Source organism: Salvia hispanica, chromosome 4 (assembly GCF_029641045.1).
Source record: "Salvia hispanica isolate PSC_SH4W2 chromosome 4, Shi_PSC_v1, whole genome shotgun sequence".
Lineage (NCBI taxonomy): Eukaryota > Viridiplantae > Streptophyta > Magnoliopsida > Lamiales > Lamiaceae > Salvia > Salvia hispanica.
The window spans coordinates 55,537,828-55,559,150 of NC_142695.1; the positions used below are offsets into that span (position 1 = coordinate 55,537,828).

The 21,323-nt window shown below is 39.3% G+C and overlaps 5 protein-coding genes across 5 annotated transcripts; 4 read left to right on the forward strand and 1 right to left on the reverse strand.

The window, feature by feature from the left end:
• Window positions 1-1,517: 1,517 nt before the first annotated feature.
• Window positions 1,518-3,347, reverse strand: LOC148929498 (putative F-box/LRR-repeat protein 22). The gene is made up of 2 exons (XM_089056872.1): window positions 3,000-3,347; window positions 1,518-2,115 (listed from the first exon to the last, which is right to left on the reverse strand). Exons 1-2 carry the CDS (start codon window positions 3,345-3,347, stop codon window positions 1,546-1,548), a joined length of 918 nt encoding a protein of 305 aa, XP_088912998.1. The 3' UTR covers window positions 1,518-1,545.
• Window positions 3,348-4,013: 666 nt separating this feature from the next.
• LOC148929499 (putative F-box/LRR-repeat protein 22) lies at window positions 4,014-4,733 on the forward strand. The gene is made up of 2 exons (XM_089056873.1): window positions 4,014-4,138; window positions 4,271-4,733. Exons 1-2 carry the CDS (start codon window positions 4,014-4,016, stop codon window positions 4,731-4,733), a joined length of 588 nt encoding a protein of 195 aa, XP_088912999.1.
• A 1,915-nt stretch (window positions 4,734-6,648) lies between these two features.
• On the forward strand, window positions 6,649-7,670 carry LOC148929500 (F-box protein SKIP19-like). Its single transcript, XM_089056874.1, has 2 exons — window positions 6,649-7,046; window positions 7,127-7,670. Exons 1-2 carry the CDS (start codon window positions 6,649-6,651, stop codon window positions 7,668-7,670), a joined length of 942 nt encoding a protein of 313 aa, XP_088913000.1.
• Window positions 7,671-15,136: 7,466 nt separating this feature from the next.
• On the forward strand, window positions 15,137-15,511 carry LOC148929501 (F-box protein SKIP19-like). Its single transcript, XM_089056875.1, has one exon. It carries the CDS (start codon window positions 15,137-15,139, stop codon window positions 15,509-15,511), a length of 375 nt encoding a protein of 124 aa, XP_088913001.1.
• An 853-nt stretch (window positions 15,512-16,364) lies between these two features.
• Window positions 16,365-17,557, forward strand: LOC148929502 (putative F-box/LRR-repeat protein 9). The gene is made up of 2 exons (XM_089056876.1): window positions 16,365-16,735; window positions 17,032-17,557. The coding sequence occupies exons 1-2, from the start codon at window positions 16,365-16,367 to the stop codon at window positions 17,555-17,557; spliced, it is 897 nt and encodes a 298-aa protein (XP_088913002.1).
• The last annotated feature ends 3,766 nt before the right edge of the window (window positions 17,558-21,323 follow it).

The following is a 21,323-nucleotide window of genomic DNA, read 5'->3' on the forward strand; positions in this document are numbered from 1 at the left end:
AATGGACCCTCAAGTTGTTGAAACAGCAGCTATAGAAGATTTCGTTTTAGGTTGCGTTCGAGTTTGAGATACGCAAAGGATATTATATCAACCAATTGTCATTTGGACTGTATAGATGTCTACCTGAAACGTACAGTGTTTGATGCTCTAGCTTGATGTTTTGCACCCATCTTCTTAGTTTTCTAGCTATGATCTTGATGAGTCATTTAATCAAGCTGATTATGGTTATTATGTCTTATATATTGCTGTTTCCTTTTTAATTTGCTCCTCACAAAGTGGATACAATCTTGTAATAATAAAAAAAGATAATCCTACATTGGCTGCTCTACTTGCCTTTTCTGTTGCCCTACTTTATATGCTTTATTTTCAAAAGTAGACAATAACATCCATTCAGAATAAGATATGAAATTTTCTCTGTTTATAGGGTACATCTGGTACTTTATATGAAATATTAATTTTGTTCTTTATTAATTGTCAATTTCATTATAATTTTTATTTAATAAATTATCCAGATAATAATTAGAAAAAAAAATATTAAAATTTTGTTCTTTCACTGGCACTTTTGCTAGCACAATGTTGCTAGCAGAAAGAGCTGAAATTAAATAGTCGAGCACAAGAGGTGCTAGAAAATTTGCGAGCAAAATGGAGTAGAAAATTTGCGAGCAAAATGGATGTGCTAGGAATATTGCGAGCACATACATAGTTTGGTCGACATCAACCATTAGCGAGCAAAAGGGTGGTCGCAAAGAACTTCTGCTCGCAAAAACTACTCAAAAATTTGCTACAAGCGCTATAGCTAGCAGGGATGGTGCTCGCAATCTGCTAGCAAAATTTACTTTTGCGAGCACTTTAATACAGTTTTGCTAGCACTGTTGTGCTCACAAATGGGCGCTTTTTTTGTAGTGGTCGTTGATTATCTTAAATTGATAACTGGCAACTGTGTAGATGTCAACTATATTTGATTGTCAACCTAATTGAACCCTACGCTTGGCTGCCTATCAATTGTCAGTCATCAATTTAAGATGATCCAAATTGAACCTCCAGTTTCGACATTGGCTGCCTCTTCATCATCCTCAGCTGCACCTAGGCTTCCATTATCGCTGCCATGGATCGAGCTGCCGGATGATTTGACAGCGAATAGCATGCTAAGGTTGGGTGTTGCAGAGATTTGTTGAGGGCGCAGTACGTGTGTGCCTGCAATGTAGACAGTCTGCAAGAATCTAGCCATTTGGTGCGTTATTAATCTGGATTGCCGAAATTACGATAAGCCAACGAATTTAACTGCATTTTCCAACGGTAGACTAAGTCGAAAGTGTTTCTATTGATACATAGGAAATTTAAAGTTGTATATAGAGACAATATGGGCATAATAGGGTCTCGGGCTCATATCATAATGTCACTAATTGAAAAATTTTGTAAATTTAAATGCCAAGAAACAAAGGAATTAGAAGGAGAAAGATAGAATAAAATGTGCTGCCAAATAATTAAGCATTCAAAAAAACCAAGTAGTAAGTAGTATCATAGTTCACCAACATGACATAAAAGTTATAAAAAACACATATTCTTTATAATCTTATAATAAGCCAAATGACAATCATATCCTAGTGGAGGTATATTATCTTCATACGCAGGATATTTGATAAACCAATCACTAACACTATAGTCGGAAGGAAGCCTCAGATGTTTTATTTGGTCAGAACATCTTTTACCCAGAGCTCCTTCGAGATCAAGACCAGTGCATCTCCGAAGATCGAGTGATTCAAGATGGGGGCAGCCATCGAGAATCGCTTCCAGTCCTTGATTCGTCATGGGTTGCCCCCAAAGTCCAAGATGGTGCAGATTAGGCATGGTTTCTCCAATTGCAATAGCATGGTCAGTGCCAAATCTTCCAACAATGGGGTAATCCGTAAGCCAATAATCTATATATGTAAATGATTTCAACACAGGGCAAGACATGCCAATGCTTTCAAATTCTTCTACACTCAGTGATGGCATTCTGATAAGGTGCAACTCTTCCAACCCCGGGAAATTTTCTATTGCATCAGTCAAACCAATTTCAATTTTCTCAAACCCTGCGAGTGTAAGGCATCGGAGCTGACTTGATCTGTTAAAAGACTATATCAGTGATTTTGTAGTAGTGTCAATCTATAAGACGCTTTTCCTTCACCCAAAATTAGAATGTTTAGCAAGACCTATGCTAATTAAAACTCCCCAAAATATTGTCTCACTTTGACACGACACCAGTTTTAAGAAATGTAATGAAAAGTGAGTTGAAAAAGTTAAGTGGAATGTGAGTCCTACTTTTATATATTAGCTTTATACTCCCCCGTCTCACAAAGATTGTCTCACTTTGACCGGGTACGTAAGAAATGTAATGAAAAGTGAGTTGAACAAGTTAGTGGAAAGTGAGTCCTACTTTTATATATTAGTTTTATAATAAAATGTAAGCAGAAATGAGTTAGTGGAATATTGGGGTCCGCTAAATGAAATGTGACGAACTTTGTGGGACGAACGAAATGGAAAATTGAGACAATCTTTGCGGAACAGAGGGAGTAATAAAATGTGAGTAAAAATGAGTTAGTGGAATATGAGGTCCACTACCAAAAATGGCAAAAAGTGAAATGAGACAAATTTTGTGATCCGAGCGGAAATAGAAAAATGAGACAAACTTTCAGGGACGGAGGGAGTACAATCATTACAATCTAAAAAATTGAAAATATAATACTTACTAGTTGGGGCCTTGCATATTCCATTTCATTTTAAGGAAAAACTTTCTGTCTCCAGTATTATGTTTCAATCTTCATTCTCTACACTCAATTTCAAACTATCAATTTCTTAATTTCCATCAAAGATGATTTAAACTAAATATTCATGAAGTTAATTACTAGTTCGACGGTTTTGTGTTATTATATCAAATTAAAGCACACACAGAAAAAAAAAGAAAAGAAAGCAATCGCCAAGCAAGAAAGAAAAGAGAATCATGAATTATACCTGGCGACGTATTCAAGAAACTCATAATCTTGATCATTATAACGGAGAAGCTTTAGGTCGACTAATTGTCCCTGGCTACGATCCACCATGCGATAGCATACACTATCGAATTCTTCGTCAGCCCAATCTCGACAATCCAAGTGAATAACGCGCCACATGGTGGGATTTTTGATCACTCTCCACCATGTAGTACACACTAGCTGCGCACTCGTCAGTATCTCTCTAATGGGCAGCCTTTGCAGGATATTCTCCGTCAAATAATCGGGCAGTTCGAGCCATGGCGGCGATGGTGGCGCGGCTGAGGAGGCGGCGGCGTTGCTGAAAAGCTTTGCTTTTTTGTTAATTAGGTCTGCCATGATATTCGCCTTTGCCAGTGCATACAGAGAGAATCGATTATTAACTTTAGGGTTTCCTCGTATTTTTAACTTTAAAGAGAATCGATGATTAATTAATTAGTTAATTAATATAAGTTAATGGCAGAGAATTTAATTAGTATCGTGATTAATAATAAATTAATTATTATTTGTTTAGTAAAATTGATTTTATAATGTTAATTTGGGTGATTCAATATTGATTTTGTATATTATTTTGCTCTAATTTTCACTGATAAAGATGTATACCCACAAAAAATTACCGTATTGACCAAAAAGGTAATTGCTTTAGTTCTTTGCATTTACCGTTGTGTTCGAATTTAACATTATAAAATTCTATTTTGCCGAACTAATAATCATCAATTCATCATTAATGAATCAAATAAATAATCAAATAATTTCCAATGTTTAAATTAATTTAATTAACCATGCTGTTTCTTATTAATCACGAAATCTGCTAACTGATTCCACATAACAAGGAAACCTAACAAACTAAATTCCTTCAATTCATTGACATAAATATGCACCGAACCCTAAAAATCTAATATGTTGAGCATGACCGCCTCTTCATCCACAGCCGCGCCATGGACCGAACTGCCCGATGATTTGACGGCGAATATCCTGCAAAGGTTGGACATCGCAGACATAGTAATGGGTGCGCAGCTAGTCTGCAGTACATGGTGGAGAGTCTGCAAAAATCCTGCATTGTGGCGCATGATCGAGCTAAAGTTTTATGGTTTTGAAGTGGATAACTTCCTAAACTACATAGTTCAGCGGTATATAATATATAACCATTCTTTCCACCTGATGTTTGCTTTACCTTTTTGTGTGATTTAGTATTTTTTTTATTTTAAGGTTAATTGCCAAAAAAAGCCTTGAAGTTTTATTCTAATTTATTCTTTTGACAGATCGAGTCAGCTTCTACGCCTTACACTCAAAACCAATTATACAATAATGACTGCTGAGGCAATAAAGAAACTCCCACAATTGGAAGAGTTGCACCTTATCACGACGCATCGCCTCAGTCCTGAAGATTTTGAAACCATTGGCTTTGCTTGCCCATTATTGAAATCACTCACATACACCAACCGTTGGGTCTCAAACGACGAATATAGTTTAATCAGGACTAGAAGCTCTAGGTGTTATCAGGATATCGGATTTTCACAACAAGCTGTAGCAATCGGAAAAACCATGCCTAATTTGCGACATCTCCGACTTTCTGGATATTTTTGTTTGGGGAATAAAGGACTGGAAGCGATTCTCGATGGATGCCCCCACCTTCAATTGCTTCATCTCGGGGAATGTCCTGGTCTTATACAACGTGCTCTATACAAAAGATGTTATGAGCAAATAAAAGAGTTCTCACTTTGACAATTAGTATACTATAAGAAAAATTATTGAGTTAAGATGATTCAAACTTATGTAGTGAAAATGTAGAATGACTTTTGTATACGTTTACTCGAGATAGAAAAATTAAGAAAATTGGATTGCTTCGATTTGTGAGTTTCACTTTCGGGTTTTCGATTTGTGGATTTTATTACTAGATTTTTTTATTGTCGAAAATTTCTGTTCCAGTTATTATAATCTTGTGACTTGTTATCCATGACAATTGACACGAGCAATCATTAATTAGACGCTGCCCGATGATTTAGATTGGTTCATTGTACAAAGTGCAGCTGAACTGCATATATATTTAAGGTGAAGCCTCTGAACTTCAATTTGTGGCTCTATCAGTTTTATGGATTGGATAATGGAACGGATGGATAACTATGATAGTGATTCTGAATTTGTTCATGGTTGCTTTTGCTGTGATGATATTCAAGGTGAATATTATTAGTTTTTCTGTGATGATTTGATGGTTATTACTATTTGTAGTCTTGAATGTTATAATGAGATTTTGTTGGAGGTTTCATTGTATTGTATCTCCCAGTTTGCTTGGTATGTAGTGAGATATTAATGAACCCCTTTCTGTTTTTTATTAGTAGCATTGTACAGCATTGTACAGCTTATGACTCTCTCCTTATTTTTTATGCACTTGGAGCTATTGTACATTTTTGTTGGGGATAGTTTCATCTAAAATGTTTCACTAATGTTTCAAATTAGTTAGTGTGTCAAGTTAGTACATTTCATCTAAATCACTCTAATGCCGTTACATTTCTTCTCAATTCTTTCCCAGCAGTGCAGTTTGTACAAAAGGGCCGGATTCATACCCAAGCTTCGCAGCCAGACAATGAATTGTCTTCCCTTCACTGAGAGATAGAGCTCTCGATTTTGCTTTGAGAAATGGCGGAAATCTGAACCTGCCAATGGGGAATGATTTGGAAAAACCTTTGTGGGGGATGCCTGAGCGGGTGAGGTGTTTGAGGATTTGTTGGGGAGCTGGCGCGGGCGGTCTGTCTGCAAGGATTAAGGTGTGGGATTATGTTTGAGATTATGTTTGAGGTGTGGGTTATGTGCAAGTAATTATGTATTAGTATACTAATTGGGTTAAAATATCACTAATCGGGCATTGACGGTCAATTTTTAATGGAAGTGTAAAAGAAGGACCACTCCAACGACGATTTTATTAGTTTAGGAATCTATTTTCAAAATATGAATGTTTGGGTCAACTTCGTATTGTGATTATATATTTAGGATCAATTTTGACCTTTTCTCTTAAATAATCTCAATTTAGGTCAATAACTCATACTACATTCGTTCCATAGTAATAGAGTCATTTTGTCATTTTGTTAGGTTCCATAGTAATAGAGTCATTTTCTTTTTTAATAAAATTCAATACATTTTTCCACACTTACTTTACTCTTTCTTCCTTTATTCTCTCTTCATCTCTCTACTTTTTTTTATTTTCCACTGTATTCTTCCTTTACTTAACTCATCTAACACAATTTTTCTTAATCCCCGTAACGAAAAGATACATCTCCATTACTATGAGGGAGTACTATCTAGTTTTTAAAATAATGTAAATCGTAAATTGGATAATAACTAAAATAAAATTATTATAATAGAGATATGAGATAATAGAAGTTGTGGGCTGAAATAAAAATCGATCGAGAGTTATGAGTACTTGATGTATTCAATGAAAGGAAGGTTGTCTATCATTATAAAGTACAGGAATCGAAGGATCGTGAGAAGATACCATTATCTAGACGTTAGATTTTCTGATTATTATTAAAAACACGAATGTGAAAGGTCATGAAAAGATGAACCGAAAAGCCTCTTAGCTATTTACTTCTAATCACTATATAAATGGACACACTGCAACACCAGCTGTATACTAAAATCGAAAATGTTGAGCAGAGTAAAGAAGTCCGAATCCAGCAAACCCGTAATCGTAACTGAACCTTCAATTCCCACGGTTGCATCTTCATCATCAGTCCCGCCTCCGCCTCCACCATTGCCGCTGTGGATTGAACTACCCGATGATTTGACGGCGAATATCCTGCAAAGGCTTCACACGGAAGAGATAATGATAAGTGTGCAGGAAGTGTGTAGTAAATGGTGGAGACTCTGCAAGGATCCTGCCATGTGGCGCGTCATTGATTTGGATCATCAACATTGTCGTTGGTATGGCTTCAATGAATTTAAGAACATTTGCTGCCGCGCATTAGATCGTAGCCAGGGGCAATTGGTCGAGCTAAAGCTTACTGGTTTTGCAGTGGATTTGATATACTACGCAACCGAGCGGTAAAAGTCTTCTATTCCCTATCATGTATTTACTCAAAATCAGCTCCAACCAATTTATATATGATCTAATCTTTTGACAGATCAAGTCAGCTGCGATGCCTGACACTATCAGAGTCTCAAATAACGGGGTATGCTTTGCCTGAGGCAATCACGAGACTCCCGCGATTGGAAGAGTTGCATCTCTACGTGATGCTAATCCCTAATCCCACAGATTTGGAAACCATTGGCATTTCTTGCCCAATGTTGAAATCATTCACATATAGAAACCATTGGGTTGTGAATCTAGATGTTTCAGAGCATGCTGTAGCAATTGGGAAAACCATGCCTAATCTGCGCCATCTCCAACTTTGTGGAATGCGGATAGAAAATAGGGGACTGGAAGCAATTCTGGATGGATGCCACCAACTCGAATCACTTGATCTTGGGAGATGCAAAGGTCTTGATATGCAAGGGGCTCTAGTCAAAAGATGTTCCGAGCAAATAAAAGATCTGAGGCTCCGTCCGGTGTCTCCACCCTCTATCAGCTATCAAGATGGGGATTATGACAGTGATTGGTCATATGATATCTATAATTCCAGTGATAGTGATCTAGAAGATGATAGTATTCATTATGAATATCCTTAGTGGATCCAAACCGAGTTGATGATATTAGGTTAACCATGTAACCAATCTGTTAGAACTGATCACTAGTTGTTTTGTGGCCAATACCCCTACTTGGAGTTTGTTTTTATAGCTATTTACATTCCATTGTTTAAAAGTTGATTTTGTAGCACTTGTGCTTCTACTTTTTAGATTACTGTTCTACCATCTTAACTTTTGAGTATAGTGTTGGACCTGTTGTTGTGCTACTTTTACTCTTTTAGTGTGGTAATTGCTTTAGTTCTTGTGGTGTTTGTTGTAGGAACTATAAATATTTTTAGTTAATGCTTGTTTAGGATGAGAAAAATATTGAATTTAGGTTACTACTTTTCAACCTAGAGTATAGATGTTCACAGTTCAAGTCAATGTTGAATTGATTAATTCTGCCAAATATAAAGAGTACTTATGATTGAAAATTTTTAATTTGATAAAATCTCACCCCGGTTAGTTTGAACATGATTAGACTCCAATTTGAAAAAAATCAGAAAATAAGCATTACAATTTCTAAAATCATGCATTTTAAAACATTAACATGTTATGCTGAACTAATAATTAACAATCAATTTATCAAAGCAATTGATTAACCACATAATTTCCAAAGTTTTAACTAATTTAACTTATTAAACATGAATTCTGCTAACAAAGTCCAAAAAAAGAGGAAACCTAACAAACTAAACTCCTTCATTTTATTCCCAACATTAATATACATATATATACACTGAACCCTAAAATTCGAAGATATTCAGCATGGCCACCTCTTCATCCTCAGCCGCGCCTCTACCATTGCCGCCATGGACCGAACTGCCGGAATATTTGACGGAGGATATCCTGCGAAGGTTGCACACTGAAGAGATAGTGATGAGTGCACAGCTAGTGTGTAGTACATGGTGGAGAGTCTGCAAAAATCCGGCCATATGGCGCGTGCTACATTTGGAACATCGATGTTGCAATTTTGGGTACATTTGCCGTTGTGGGGGCTGCAAACTTGGGCGCTTTTGCCTATGCGCATCTGACAGATTTTGGAAAGTTTGCTGCATCGCAATGGATCGTAGCCAGGGACAATTGGTTGAGCTTACGCTTGCCGGTTTTAAAGAGGATGGCTTCCTAAACTACGTAGCCCACCGGTATATATCATTCTTCCTTTTGCTGTGTTTGCTTTAATTGACAACTTGTAAGGATTGAATCAGATAAACATTGTACTATATTATTTTACTCTTTTGACAGATTAAGTCAGCTACGTTGCCTTACACTCGACAACTATGGTGCAACAACAGCTGCTTTAACATTGGCACTTAAAGAACTCAGACAATTGGAAGAGTTGCACCTTATCACGAGGCTTCGCTTTTATCCCGGAGATTTTAAAGTCATTGGCTACTCTTGCCGAATATTGAAATCATTCACATATTCAACCCGTCGGATTCCAAATCAAGAATCTAGTACAATCACATTTAGCTTTAGCAACTGTTGGGGCGAGAAACGCGAAATTTCTGAACATGCTGTAGCAATTGGAAAAACCATGCCTAATCTGTGCCATCTCCGAATTTTTGGACACCGGATGGGAAATAAGGGGCTGGAAGCGATTCTGGATGGCTGCCCCCACCTCGAATCACTTGATCTCCGGGGATGCTGTAGTTTCAATATACAAGAGTGTTGGAAGGAAGACCAAATCAACGAGAAGATATTGAAGATTATAAATTGATAATTGATTGATTTGTTATTTATTTATAATTGATCCTTACCATATAGGTTCTAGGGTAAATATTTACCATATGTATTGATCTCTATACCTATTTAAGGGGGCTTGATGAATGATATACGACAAGTTGAATGGAAAACCTATACTCCTGTTCTAACATGGTACCAGAGCAGTTGGCTCAGAAAAAATTCATATATACCTCTCTCGACCAAATTGGCGAGAGACCAAAACCCTACAACCAAAGATGGACGATGATAAATCCAAACCAGTCGAGTCAAAATCAAAAATGAGTAAGAGCGTTACCCTGGCAGTCCGACTAAACGGAACCAATTACCCGTTATGGTCAAGGCTGATGAAGATAGCAATCGGGACCAGGAAGGGATATCGGCATATCACCGGACATCCCCCTCCGCCGCTGCCCAAAACCCCCGAGTATCCCGAATGGGAAGAGATGGATTTGATCGTTTTTTCGTGGATCATAGACAATATCGAAACCGATATTGTTATGGATTTTGCACATCACCAAACGGCACAGGCCCTATGGGAGAGCCTGACCGTCACTTACGAAAGTGTATCCGATCCCTACCTTATCTATGATCTGGATGAAAAGGTAGGGAAGATTGTTCAAGGCGAACAGGGTCTGGAGACATATTGGCGTCAATTGCACGGCGCGTGGACGGAGATAGATCGAAGCCAAGCAAAACCGATTACCTGCTGCGACAAAGGCGTCGGGCAGCATCGGAAAGATGAAGGAGCCCGCCGGCTATTCAAGTTCCTGCACGGACTAAATCCGAAATACGAAAGCGTTCGGCGAGAGATTCTAAGAGAAGATCCATGGCCCTCAGCTGAGGCCGCGTACGGATGGGTAAAAAAGGAAGCACTGCGACTCAAGATTATGGAGCCGGCAACCCCTGACCACTCCGTCGCAACCAACGGAGAACTCACATCATCGGGCGGTGTCGGATACGGCTTTGGAGCCAGAGGGCAACGACCACAATCTCAACAACAAACTGGACCTCCGAATCGACCCGTCGCCTCCAACCGCCGACAGGGGAACTTCAAACATGACAAATCAAAACTTTGGTGCTCCCATTGCGGGATGAACAAACACACCCGGGAGACTTGTTTTCAACGCATCGGCTACCCGGATTGGTGGGAGGAGAATCAGAAATCGAAAGCCAAAATGGCAATCGGCGTTGAGGATGTTGGAACGGCATTGTTTGCGCCGTCCGGAGCGGGAAACCTTGAGACCACCAGCGCTCGCGGACGGGGGACAGAACCAAACCATGGCGGCGGTAGTGGCAGACGAGACGGAGGAGATGTAGGAGAAGCAGCCTTCGCCGAGTTTCGGCGAGCAGAATTCAGCGGCGCAAATGGAGGTAGTGGATTGGGGTTGAAAGGCCCTAATCCAATTTATCTTTTGCATAACAGCCCCTCTAAATTTTGTGATTCCTATAAAATACCCCGACCTAGGAATTTTGTGCAATTTGGTACCCAGATCCCCCTTGTTTCGAAATCTGCCCCTAAAATTGATAATAATTGCAGATTGACCCCAAAACAAATTGAAAGTCCCTTGGTAACTCATAATAGTTTTTCCCCATTAGAAAAAATTTCTATTGCTTGTATGGCTCAAAGTAAGACCACATGGGGAGGGTGGATATTCGATTGTGGTGCTACAGACACTATGACATATGATAAGGGAGATTTTTCTATGTTTAGTGAAACTACAAAAAATTGGATACAAACTGCTGATGGAGAATCAATTCCTGTGGGTGGGAGTGGAACTGTTGAAATATCACCTACTCTTAAACTATCGAATTGCCTCTATGTCCCCAAATTATCTCATAAACTTATGTCAATCAGCCATGTGACCAAAGAGTTAAATTGTACTCTACTTATGCATCCGAATTTCTGTGTATTGCAGGATATCAGGACGAGGAGGATAATTGGGCGTGGCACTGAGCGTCAAGGTCTCTATTACGTGGATGAGATAGCTCAACAAGGTGGCACCGCGATGCTTGCTCACGGATCTGCTACTCGAGAAGCTTGGTTGTGGCACCGAAGAATGGGTCATCCTTCATCTGGTTATTTTAAATTACTTTTTCCAAATTCCAAGTTAAAAGACATTACATGCGAATCTTGTGTTTTGGCCAAGAGCCACAGAAAATCTTTTAAGTCCAGTGAGACTCGAGTTAAGGATGTTTTCTATTTAGTACATGCTGATGTGTGGGGCCCTGCGCCCATTACTGGTGATCATGGTTTTAAATATTTCTTGATATTTGTGGATGATTGCACTAGGATGACTTGGGCGTATTTTTTGAAAAATAAATCTGAGGTTTTTGAAAAATTTGTCTCATTTTTTAAACTTGTCCAAACTCAATTTTCAACCACGATTAAAATTCTGAGGTCCGATAATGGTAGAGAGTTTGTCAACAAGGAAATGAATGAGTTTTTCAGGGAAAAAGGATTAATCCACCAAACTACTTGTCCATATACACCCGAACAAAATGGGGTAGCAGAGAGAAAAAATAGGATAATCCTAGAAATTACTCGTGCCTTATTTTTTGACTCAAATGTTCCAAAGTTTATGTGGCCCGAAGCTGTTGCTACTGCAGCGTACTTGGTAAATCGGCTCCCTACAAAAATCCTTAGTATGAAAACACCCATCCAAACTCTTTCTTCTCTAACTAAATTGCCTGAACCCCTTACACTTCCGCTTAAGATTTTTGGGTGCTCTGTGTATGTGCATGTTCCAAAGCATGAACGAACCAAGTTTTCTGCATGTGCTATTAAATGTGTTTTCTTGGGATATGGGATAAACCAAAAAGGGTATAGGTGTTATGATCCAACCTCAAGGAAAATAATAACCACTATGAATTGTAATTTTCTTGAGAGTGAGTATTTCTATCCTAATCAACTTAGAGGTCAGGGGGAGTGTGAACATAGTCGACCTATAAGTTGGTTTGTGCCATGGTCAAGTGGATCGACGGTGGAACCAACAGAACAAGCTAGTGTCACCGCCGAGCAAGTTTCGGCTGCTATGGAACCTCCTCTGGTGTCATTGCCCGAAGAAACTCCTCCAGTGATATCTGAGGTAATTTCAGAAACCAGTCTCGATAGTAGCAATGTTGTTTCTGCTACTAACCATGACACAGTTGAGGAAAATGCTGCGATTGATGGAGATACGGGCCGATACATTCTGCCATTCCGAAGTACTCGTGGAATCCCACCAAAAAGATATAGTCCGGAGAAGATAGGGACCAAGAGCCGATACTCTATAGCCAATCTTGCAAAAGTAAATTTGACAGAGATGGCTAGAGCATTCGCCACAGCTCTATATGAAGAAGAAGAGTTGCCTCGAGATGCAGAAGAGGCAATGAGGATTCCCCACTGGAGGCAGGCAATGATGGTGGAAATGAAAGCACTAATGAAGAATAACACTTGGGAGAAGTGCCGACCTCCTGATGGTGCACGGCAAGTGGGATGCAGATGAGTCTTTACCATTAAGCGAAAGCTAGATGGGTCTATTGAGCGATACAAAGCAAGATTGGTAGCCAAGGGCTACACTCAGACCTATGGGGTAGACTATGCAGAGACGTTCTCACCTGTAGCAAAAATGAGCACGATCAGAGTGTTGTTCTCCATTGCAGCAAACAAAGGGTGGCCACTACATCAGTTTGACGTGACTAATGCGTTTCTGCACGGAGAATTGACAAAACCGATCTATATGGAAGCACCGCCCGGCTTCTCTGAAGAATTCAAAGGAGGGGAAGTTTGTAAGCTGAAGAAAACACTATATGGCTTGAAGCAATCTCCCAGAGCATGGTTTGGAAGGTTTACTGAAGTAATGAAGAAGCATGGCTATCAGCAGAGTAATTCAGATCATACTTTGTTCCTGAAAAGGAAGGGCGGAAAGATTACGTGTCTAATCATCTATGTAGATGATATGATACTCACGGGAGACGATGAGGAGGAAATAAGCCAGTTAAAGAAGAATCTCTTTGCAGAATTTGAAATGAAAGATCTTGGTCTACTCAAGTATTTTCTGGGGATTGAAGTCTTTAGATCACCAAAGGGGATATTCATTAATCAGAAGAAGTACATTCTGGACCTACTGGCAGAAACAGGAATGCTCGACTGCAAGCCTGCTGACACGCCAATGGTTCAGAACCATGGACTCCAGCTTATTGAGGGAGCTGAACTCACCAACCGCACGAGATATCAACGTTTGGTTGGAAAACTGATATATCTTTCTCATACTAGACCTGATATAGCTTACGCAGTTGGTGTAGTCAGTCAGTTTATGCACAAGCCTCAAACTGATCATTGGGAAGCGGCATTGAGAATTGTTAGGTACTTGAAAGGAACATTTGGACATGGTCTGTTGTTTGAGAAACATGGACACATGGAGATACATGGATTTACTGACGCAGACTGGGCAGGAAACCCCAATGATCGAAGATCAACCGCTGGCTACTTCACATTTATTGGAGGTAATCTTGTTACATGGCGAAGTAAGAAGCAAAGGGTGGTGGCACTATCAAGTGCTGAAGCTGAGTTTAGGGGAATTAAAAGTGGATTAACTGAGATCCTGTGGCTAAAAAGGTTGATGACAGAGTTGGGCTTGTTCTCTCACAAAACATGTAAGTTGTTCTGTGACAACAAAGCCGCCATCAGTATATCTGAGAATCCAGTACAACATGATCGGACGAAACATGTTGAAGTGGACCGACACTTCATCAAGGAGAACATAGAAGCAAAGATCGTTGAACTCCCATTTGTTAGATCGGAAGATCAGTTGGCAGACATTCTCACCAAGGCAGTAGATACAAAGAGCTTTCAAGGAGTATTGGGCAAGTTAAGGATGAGTGACCCCATCGCCTAACTTGAGGGGGAGTGTTGGAAGGAAGACCAAATCAACGAGAAGATATTGAAGATTATAAATTGATAATTGATTGATTTGTTATTTATTTATAATTGATCCTTACCATATAGGTTCTAGGGTAAATATTTACCATATGTATTGATCTCTATACCTATTTAAGGGGGCTTGATGAATGATATACGACAAGTTGAATGGAAAACCTATACTCCTGTTCTAACAAAGAGGATCTCCTCAAAAGATGTCATGAGCAAATAAAAGATGTGAGGCTCTGGTCCAAAGATTCTTCCTATATCAGATTCAGGGAGTATATGTATTGGATTATGAAAGAATCTAATCGGCCTCATCTTCGTACTCTGCTAATTGCTTTAGTTCTTGGCATTTATCGTGTTTGTTGTATGGCTATTTTCAAATGCTTGTTTAGGATGAGAAAAATATTGAATTAGCTTTCAAGGTTCAATTTTTATAAATTTTAATCTGACAAAATTTGGCTTCGAATTCGAAAGTTGTTAACCCAATTTTTTTTTTTTTTTTGCTTCACTGTTGTGTTCTTAATTGACATTATAAATTTATATTTTTCCGTACTAATAATCATTAATGAATCAATTAAACAATTAATCTCTTTTAGATCACAGAATAATTTCCGAAGTTTTAATTAATTTAACTAACTTTGCCACGATGAAGATACTGGTTCGTTCGTGGGGAAATTTCCGTCGATTAGACAATTATCGTCCAAACTAATTGATTGAATAAAATAAAGGTCTCGTACACATTTATAATATGCGGAAATACAATAATATCCTAACAAAGAGAAAAGATATAAACTAAACTCCTTCAATTCACTCCCAACCCTAGAAATCAAAGATTTTGAGCATGGCTGCGCCTCCACCATCGCTGCCATGGACCGAACTGCCCGACGATTTGACGGAGAATATCGTGCAAAGGTTGGACACCGAAGAGATAGTAATGGGTGCGCAGCTAGTCTGCAGGACATGGTGGAGAGTCAGCAAGAATCCTGCCATGTGGCGCGTGATCGATATGATACAACAAAGTTACACGGCCAGGAACATTTGCCGCTGCGGGCCCCACAAACTTGGGGGCTTTTGCGATTGCGCAGCTGACAGATTTTGGAACATTTGCCGCTTTGCAGTGGATCTTAGCGAGGGACAATTGGTCGAGCTAAAGCTTGCCTGTTTTGAAATGGATGGCTTCCTAAACTTCATGGCTCAGCGGTACCTTTTCGTGTGATTTTAATTTTATATTTTGAAATTGGTCGAGCTAAAGCTTGCCTATTTATATACATTTATTACATTTCAAATTCATATAATTATATTATGATGTTAAATTGCATGCTAGTTACCTTAAAAAGGAAAGCTTGTCTGCTAAATTTTAGTTTTCATATGAGAAAATTTACATAGAAAAATAAATTAACTTAAAAAGGAAATCTTATTGGCCTTTTTCTTTTTAGATAAGAAAATTTTAAATTATATCAATATTGAAATTTAATAATTACTCCTACTAATTTATTCTAAAATAAATTTAACAAACATTTGATACAGGTGTCATGTTTTGCTAGCTAGTTTAAATTTATTCTATGAAAATTTCATTCTTTTATAATGAGATAGGACTTATTTTCTACTAAAATATTTTTCTTTTTGTAGATATCTTATTTTATTAATTTTGTATTAAAATTTATGTAATTTCAAAAGTGTTTACTTTTAAAGAGCGGAGTGTGTAATATTTTAACTTTTGTAATTGTCTCACAATGAATGATAAGTTATAAAATACCAGTGTCAAATATTATGTACTGTACCTATAAAATGTCATTGTTTTGGTAAAAATGATAGTAGTATCGATTATTTGGAGTGTTGATGCAAATGATATTGAGTTAACTTTGAGTATCATGGGACAATTAAAATTTTATACTTCAATTTGATAACTTTGATTATCCTATTTTGAGAAAACCGAAACCACCAATAATTTTGATTTGACTATATTTAATTTTAAATACTCAGAGGAATATGAAGGGTCGTGCCGTGAGCCGTTTATTTAAATGTATTATACTCGTCCAATATCTACACGACGAGCTAAGAATTTTAGCATGGCAAACAAAACCGAAACCACCAAGCCGATGATTCAAACAAAGCCTCCAATTTCCTCGGCAGCCTCTTCATCCTCAGCTCCACCTCCGCCATGGACCGAACTGCCCAAAGATCTGACCGAAAATATCCTGCAAAGATTGGACGCTAAACAGAGACTGGAGAGTGCGCAGAAAGTGTGTAGTACATGGTGGAGAGTCTGCAAGAATCCCGCCATGTGGCGCGTCATTTATTTGGATCGTCGAGATTTCGCTTCTGCCGACCAATTTGAGTGCATTTTCCGTGGCGCAGTGGATCGTAGCCAGGGACAATTGCTCGACCTAAAGCTTTCTGGCTTCCAAGGGGCTGCGTTGCTACACTATGCTGCCCAACGGTATAATTCTTCCATTGCTAAATCTTGGTTAATTAATCCTCTCTTTTTGAGATGTAATGTGTTCAAACACAATCAACTCTACAAAATATTTGTATATGTTAGTATAAATTGAAATTGTATTCATTGTTTCTTTGGAATTTTGACGTTATGCTGATTTTAAGGTAAGTATTATGCATATATTCTTCCAACCTTACTGCTTTTTTTAAATATATGATGATTGTTAAGGTCCGAGTGTTGGTGTTTCTTACTTTGAGAAGCTATATTTACTGATAGGGTATGTTTTACTCTTTTGACAGATCACCTCTGCTTCGATGCCTTACACTTGCTGAGTATGACAGAACACAAATTTCTTTGTCTGAAAAAGTTTTAAAACAACCCTCGCTTCAAATGGCACTTGTATGGTCTGCATTCCAAAAACCAGACTTATTCAATCAGTTTCGACGCAACACACAAGCAGAGTATGAAAGAGTAGGAAGGCATTTAACTGAGGTGATAAAAAAGCTCCCACAACTGGAAGAGTTGCACCTAATCAAGATGCCAGCTTTCATTCTCAAAGATTTCGAAACCATTGGCATCTCTTGCCCCATGTTGAAATCATTTACATATAGCGATTGCAAGTGTGAGAAACTAGATTTTCAAGAGTATGGTGTTGCGATTGGAAAGACCATGCCTAATCTCCTCCATCTCTGGCTTTGTGAGCATCGGATGGGGAGTAAGGGACGGGAGGCGATTCGCAATGGCTGCCCTTGTCTCGAATCACTTGATGCTGGGGGATGCTCTGGTAAAGATCTACGACGGTTCGGGATCCGAACATGGGCTTGATCCAGTTTTATGGTAATGGTATGATGATTGGGAAAACTCTTTTTGCATTTAGTTCATGTGCAAGTATTTAAGATTAAGCATGGGTTGAAAGCTTGTAGTTTTTGGTGTATTAAGTTATTGCTTTAGAATTTTGGCTTTTATTTCTTGGAGTTGTACATTTCTAACAATTTAACTCTTTGGTTGATAGTATTGGATCTTTTGTTCTGCAACTTTTAGCGTCTTGGTTGCTTTAGTTCTGTGGATTTTATTGTGTTTTTTTATGTGGATATTTTCAAATGTTTTTAGGACAAGAAAAATGTTGAAATAAACCTGATTAGATTGCAATCTGTGTATATGCTCAACTTGAAATCCTAATCTTGCTCGATAGATGATTGGTCTTGGTTTATTTTGCTTTTTTTTTTTTCTTCCAGCAATTTATTCGACATGTTAATATTGATTTTGGTAATGAATAAATAAATCTTCAATTTATATTCAATGTATTTGCTTAAAATTTTTTATTAATAAAATATAGCAATGGATTAATCAATTAGAAAATTCAACTCTTTCATGCATTATTATAAATTTGAAAATATGTTTTTAATTATATTGAATTTGTTAATTCATATTTAATCTTAGTTACTTTATAATGTTAGTTTAGGTAATTTAGAGTGTCCACAGTGGGGAAGCCGCGGCTCTCGACCCGGGCTTGGGCAGCCCGCGGCCCCCCACTACTGAGCCAAGAGGAGGACGCGGCTCTGGGTGGTGGACGAGAGAGAGCCGAGCGCTCGGCCAGGCCGAGGCTCTTGGGCAGGCGGCTCGGCCCGCCACTGCAAGGGCCGAGAGCAGCGGCCCTGCCCACAAAATTTTAATTTTTTTTTTTTTTTTTAAATTCGAAAATTATATTTATAAATACTATATTCATTCCATTTTTTTTATCTTCCTCCATTTTAAAACCCTAAAAATTCCTACCATTTTCAAAGTACAAAATGCAAGGTGGAGATGATTCTTCCGGCTATGGAGAATCGGGATTTGCTGCATTTTCGTCTTCCCAACCGTGGAGATGGAGTCCGACTCCCCCTCCAACGAACCTGTGGAGTCCACAATCGCCGCCGCCGTGGCATCAGACACCCCAACTCCGGGGTCAGTCCTCCTCTCAGCCGCAGAGGAAGGTGGGTCGTCCCCAATCGGGGTTCGGCGACTACCGGCCCAATATGGACGCGATAAACAACCCTTCTCAGCAATTCCAATTCTCCCAATTCCAATACACCCAATCCCCTCTATCTGAATCTGATAGATTCACGTGGGAACAGTTGATGGGAACACCACCAGATACTCCGGTGTCCGGTACTCAAGGCGGTCGCGGGTGAAATCAAGGCGTTGGGGGGCGAAACGGCGACGGAGGTGGGCGAAATGGCGGAAATGGTGGGGGGCGAAGCGGCGGCGGTGGTCGAACCGCCGGCCGCCGTGGAGAGCAGGGCACCGGAGGAGGTGGCGGCCGAAGTGGTCGGCGAGGCGGCGGACGCGGCGGCGGTGACGGTGGCGGCGGCGGCGATGGCGGTGGCGGCGGCGGCGATGGCGGTGGCGGCGACGGTGATGGCGGTGGCGGTGGTGGTGGAAACCGGCGGTAGACCTACTATAGCAATGCAGAATCCATTGCTGTAGCCAGAGCCTGGTATGCGGTCACGACCGATTCTATAGTCAGTACCGATCAGACCGACGTTTGCTTTTGGAATCGTGTTCTCGATGTGTACAACGAATTCAAACCAGATGGGAGCGTCGAGCGTACGGCTAGCCAAGTCCGGAAGAAGTTCGGACGGATTACTAAAGCGTTGAAGAGGTTCAGTGGCATATACGAGACCCAACTCCTTGCTGAGAGCGGCCGCAACGAAGCCGACGTACGAGCGTTGTCGTATCAGTTTTTCAATACTGAATCGTGGCCGAAGTTTACATACTGGGACGAATACCTCGTGCTGCGTGACTGCCCGAAATTCAGGGTCCTCATCGACAAAGATCCTGTTCCTGGGCCGAAGCGGACTAGACTGGGCGTCGCCGGCAACTACAGCAGTAGTAGTGACTCACGCGCCTTCGACCTGAACGATGATGCTTCGGAGGAGGAGCCCCCCTACAGACTCTTTCGGCGCTCACGTCCGCAAGGCCAGCGTGCCGCAATCCGGGAATTTAGAGCCGGCTCTAGTTCTCCGCTGCGACCTCTTCAGCAATGCCCGCAACACCGCGAGCGGCTTTGGCTCATACCCTAGAGGTGCAGATGATGAAGCAACTTCAGGAGAATTTGGCCTTGTACGAGAAATCAACTGATCCGGAGACCAGGAGATTCTACTACGACCTCATTATTCGACTGAGGTCGAAGTTGGGATGGTCGGAAGGGTCGCAGTCGGGCGGTGTCAGCGGCAGTGGGGTCGGTGCAAGTGGCAGTGGCGGCGGTGGAGGCGGTGGAGGCAGTGCCGATGATGTGATGGATGACGATGACGATACCGAGTAGTCGGGCGGTGTGCGTCATTTTTTTTTTATTTAAAACATTGTCGTTGTATAATTTTACCCTATCTATAATACTGCGACAATCTGGTTTCAAATGTTTTTAGTAATTTTTAAAGTATGAATTTTTTTTATTTATGCATTTTTTACTTATTATATGAATATAATTTTTATTGTAGGAATATTAAAATATACCAAAAAAGTATAAAAACAATTTTAATTGTTGAAATAAAAAAAAAATGGTGGCCCGAAGGGCCACCATTGTGGTGGCCAAGTTTTGAGGGCAAGGGCCAAGTTTGTTGGGCATGTCCAAGAAATGGTGGCTTGGGCATGCCCAAGAGGGCCACCATTGTGGACACCCTTAATGACAATGGATGTGACGATTTGACTGCTAATATCCTGCAAGGAACTGTTTTTAACTTTTGACTGAGACAGTCAAAAAAAACTTCCACGAAAGAGTTGTATCTTATCAGAGATAAAATACATAACTCATACAAAATATTTTTACATTTACTTTATATTAGTATAAAAAAGTTTGCATGTTATTACAAAAAGTAGAGAATAATGGGTAGTCCATGATAGAAATTGTCTCTGAATGGGACCTTGATCTAGCATATGTCGCCGAAGTTAGTATCACAATAATCTCTAGTCATTAATGAAATTTTCCTTTTCTCTTTCTCTTTGTCGAAGATTTCTCCCAATTTCTATGGCAGTTTCCTCCATTACCAATGGAGTTTTCGTCATCCATTATAATGAGTATTAGAGCGAGCACAAGTCTAGATTTTATTTTTTAATCTCTTTTTCTTGCCTTCTCATGTGATAAAAGTGTGATATGTTATTTCGGCCACACATGAAGGGCATGTTAAAACTTCTATATATTGTCTTCCATGACTTGGTTAGGATCCTAGCTCATTATCTTTCCCGTAATATAATAGCACATCTTTTATTTTGGTCTTTAATTAGAGTATAGTTAGTATAAATTGAAAGTCAATGTTATCTTTTATTATTTATTTAGAAATAATATACTCCTTCCGTCCCATTAAAAGTATAATATTTTTCTTTTCGTGTTGTCTCATGCCAAGATTCAATTAAAACAAATGAAAAAAAAAAAGAAAGAGTAATAATAAACAACCAAACTTTCTACAATCAAAATAAAGCTATATTACTAATTTGATGTATTAATTATATATTAAAATAATAAATATATGACCACAATATTATGCACTTTCCATATTCTATATATGCATTGATAGGGTCATATTCTAATGCTTATAGCATCCTAATCCAAAATCAA

Excerpts from the sequence above, each read along its gene's own strand:
- LOC148929499 (XM_089056873.1), top strand. The coding sequence starts at position 4,014 with ATGGGTGCGCAGCTAGTCTGCAGTACATGGTGGAGAGTCTGCAAAAAT. Across the intron at positions 4,139-4,270 it reads CTAAACTACATAGTTCAGCG|ATCGAGTCAGCTTCTACGCC; the intron begins GTATATAATATA and ends TTCTTTTGACAG.
- LOC148929498 (XM_089056872.1), bottom strand. The coding sequence starts at position 3,347 with ATGGCAGACCTAATTAACAAAAAAGCAAAGCTTTTCAGCAACGCCGCC. Across the intron at positions 2,116-2,999 it reads ATTATGAGTTTCTTGAATAC|TCTTTTAACAGATCAAGTCA; the intron begins GTCGCCAGGTAT and ends TCACTGATATAG.
- LOC148929500 (XM_089056874.1), top strand. The coding sequence starts at position 6,649 with ATGTTGAGCAGAGTAAAGAAGTCCGAATCCAGCAAACCCGTAATCGTA. Across the intron at positions 7,047-7,126 it reads ATATACTACGCAACCGAGCG|ATCAAGTCAGCTGCGATGCC; the intron begins GTAAAAGTCTTC and ends ATCTTTTGACAG.
- LOC148929502 (XM_089056876.1), top strand. The coding sequence starts at position 16,365 with ATGGCAAACAAAACCGAAACCACCAAGCCGATGATTCAAACAAAGCCT. Across the intron at positions 16,736-17,031 it reads CTACACTATGCTGCCCAACG|ATCACCTCTGCTTCGATGCC; the intron begins GTATAATTCTTC and ends CTCTTTTGACAG.
- LOC148929501 (XM_089056875.1), top strand. The coding sequence starts at position 15,137 with ATGGCTGCGCCTCCACCATCGCTGCCATGGACCGAACTGCCCGACGAT.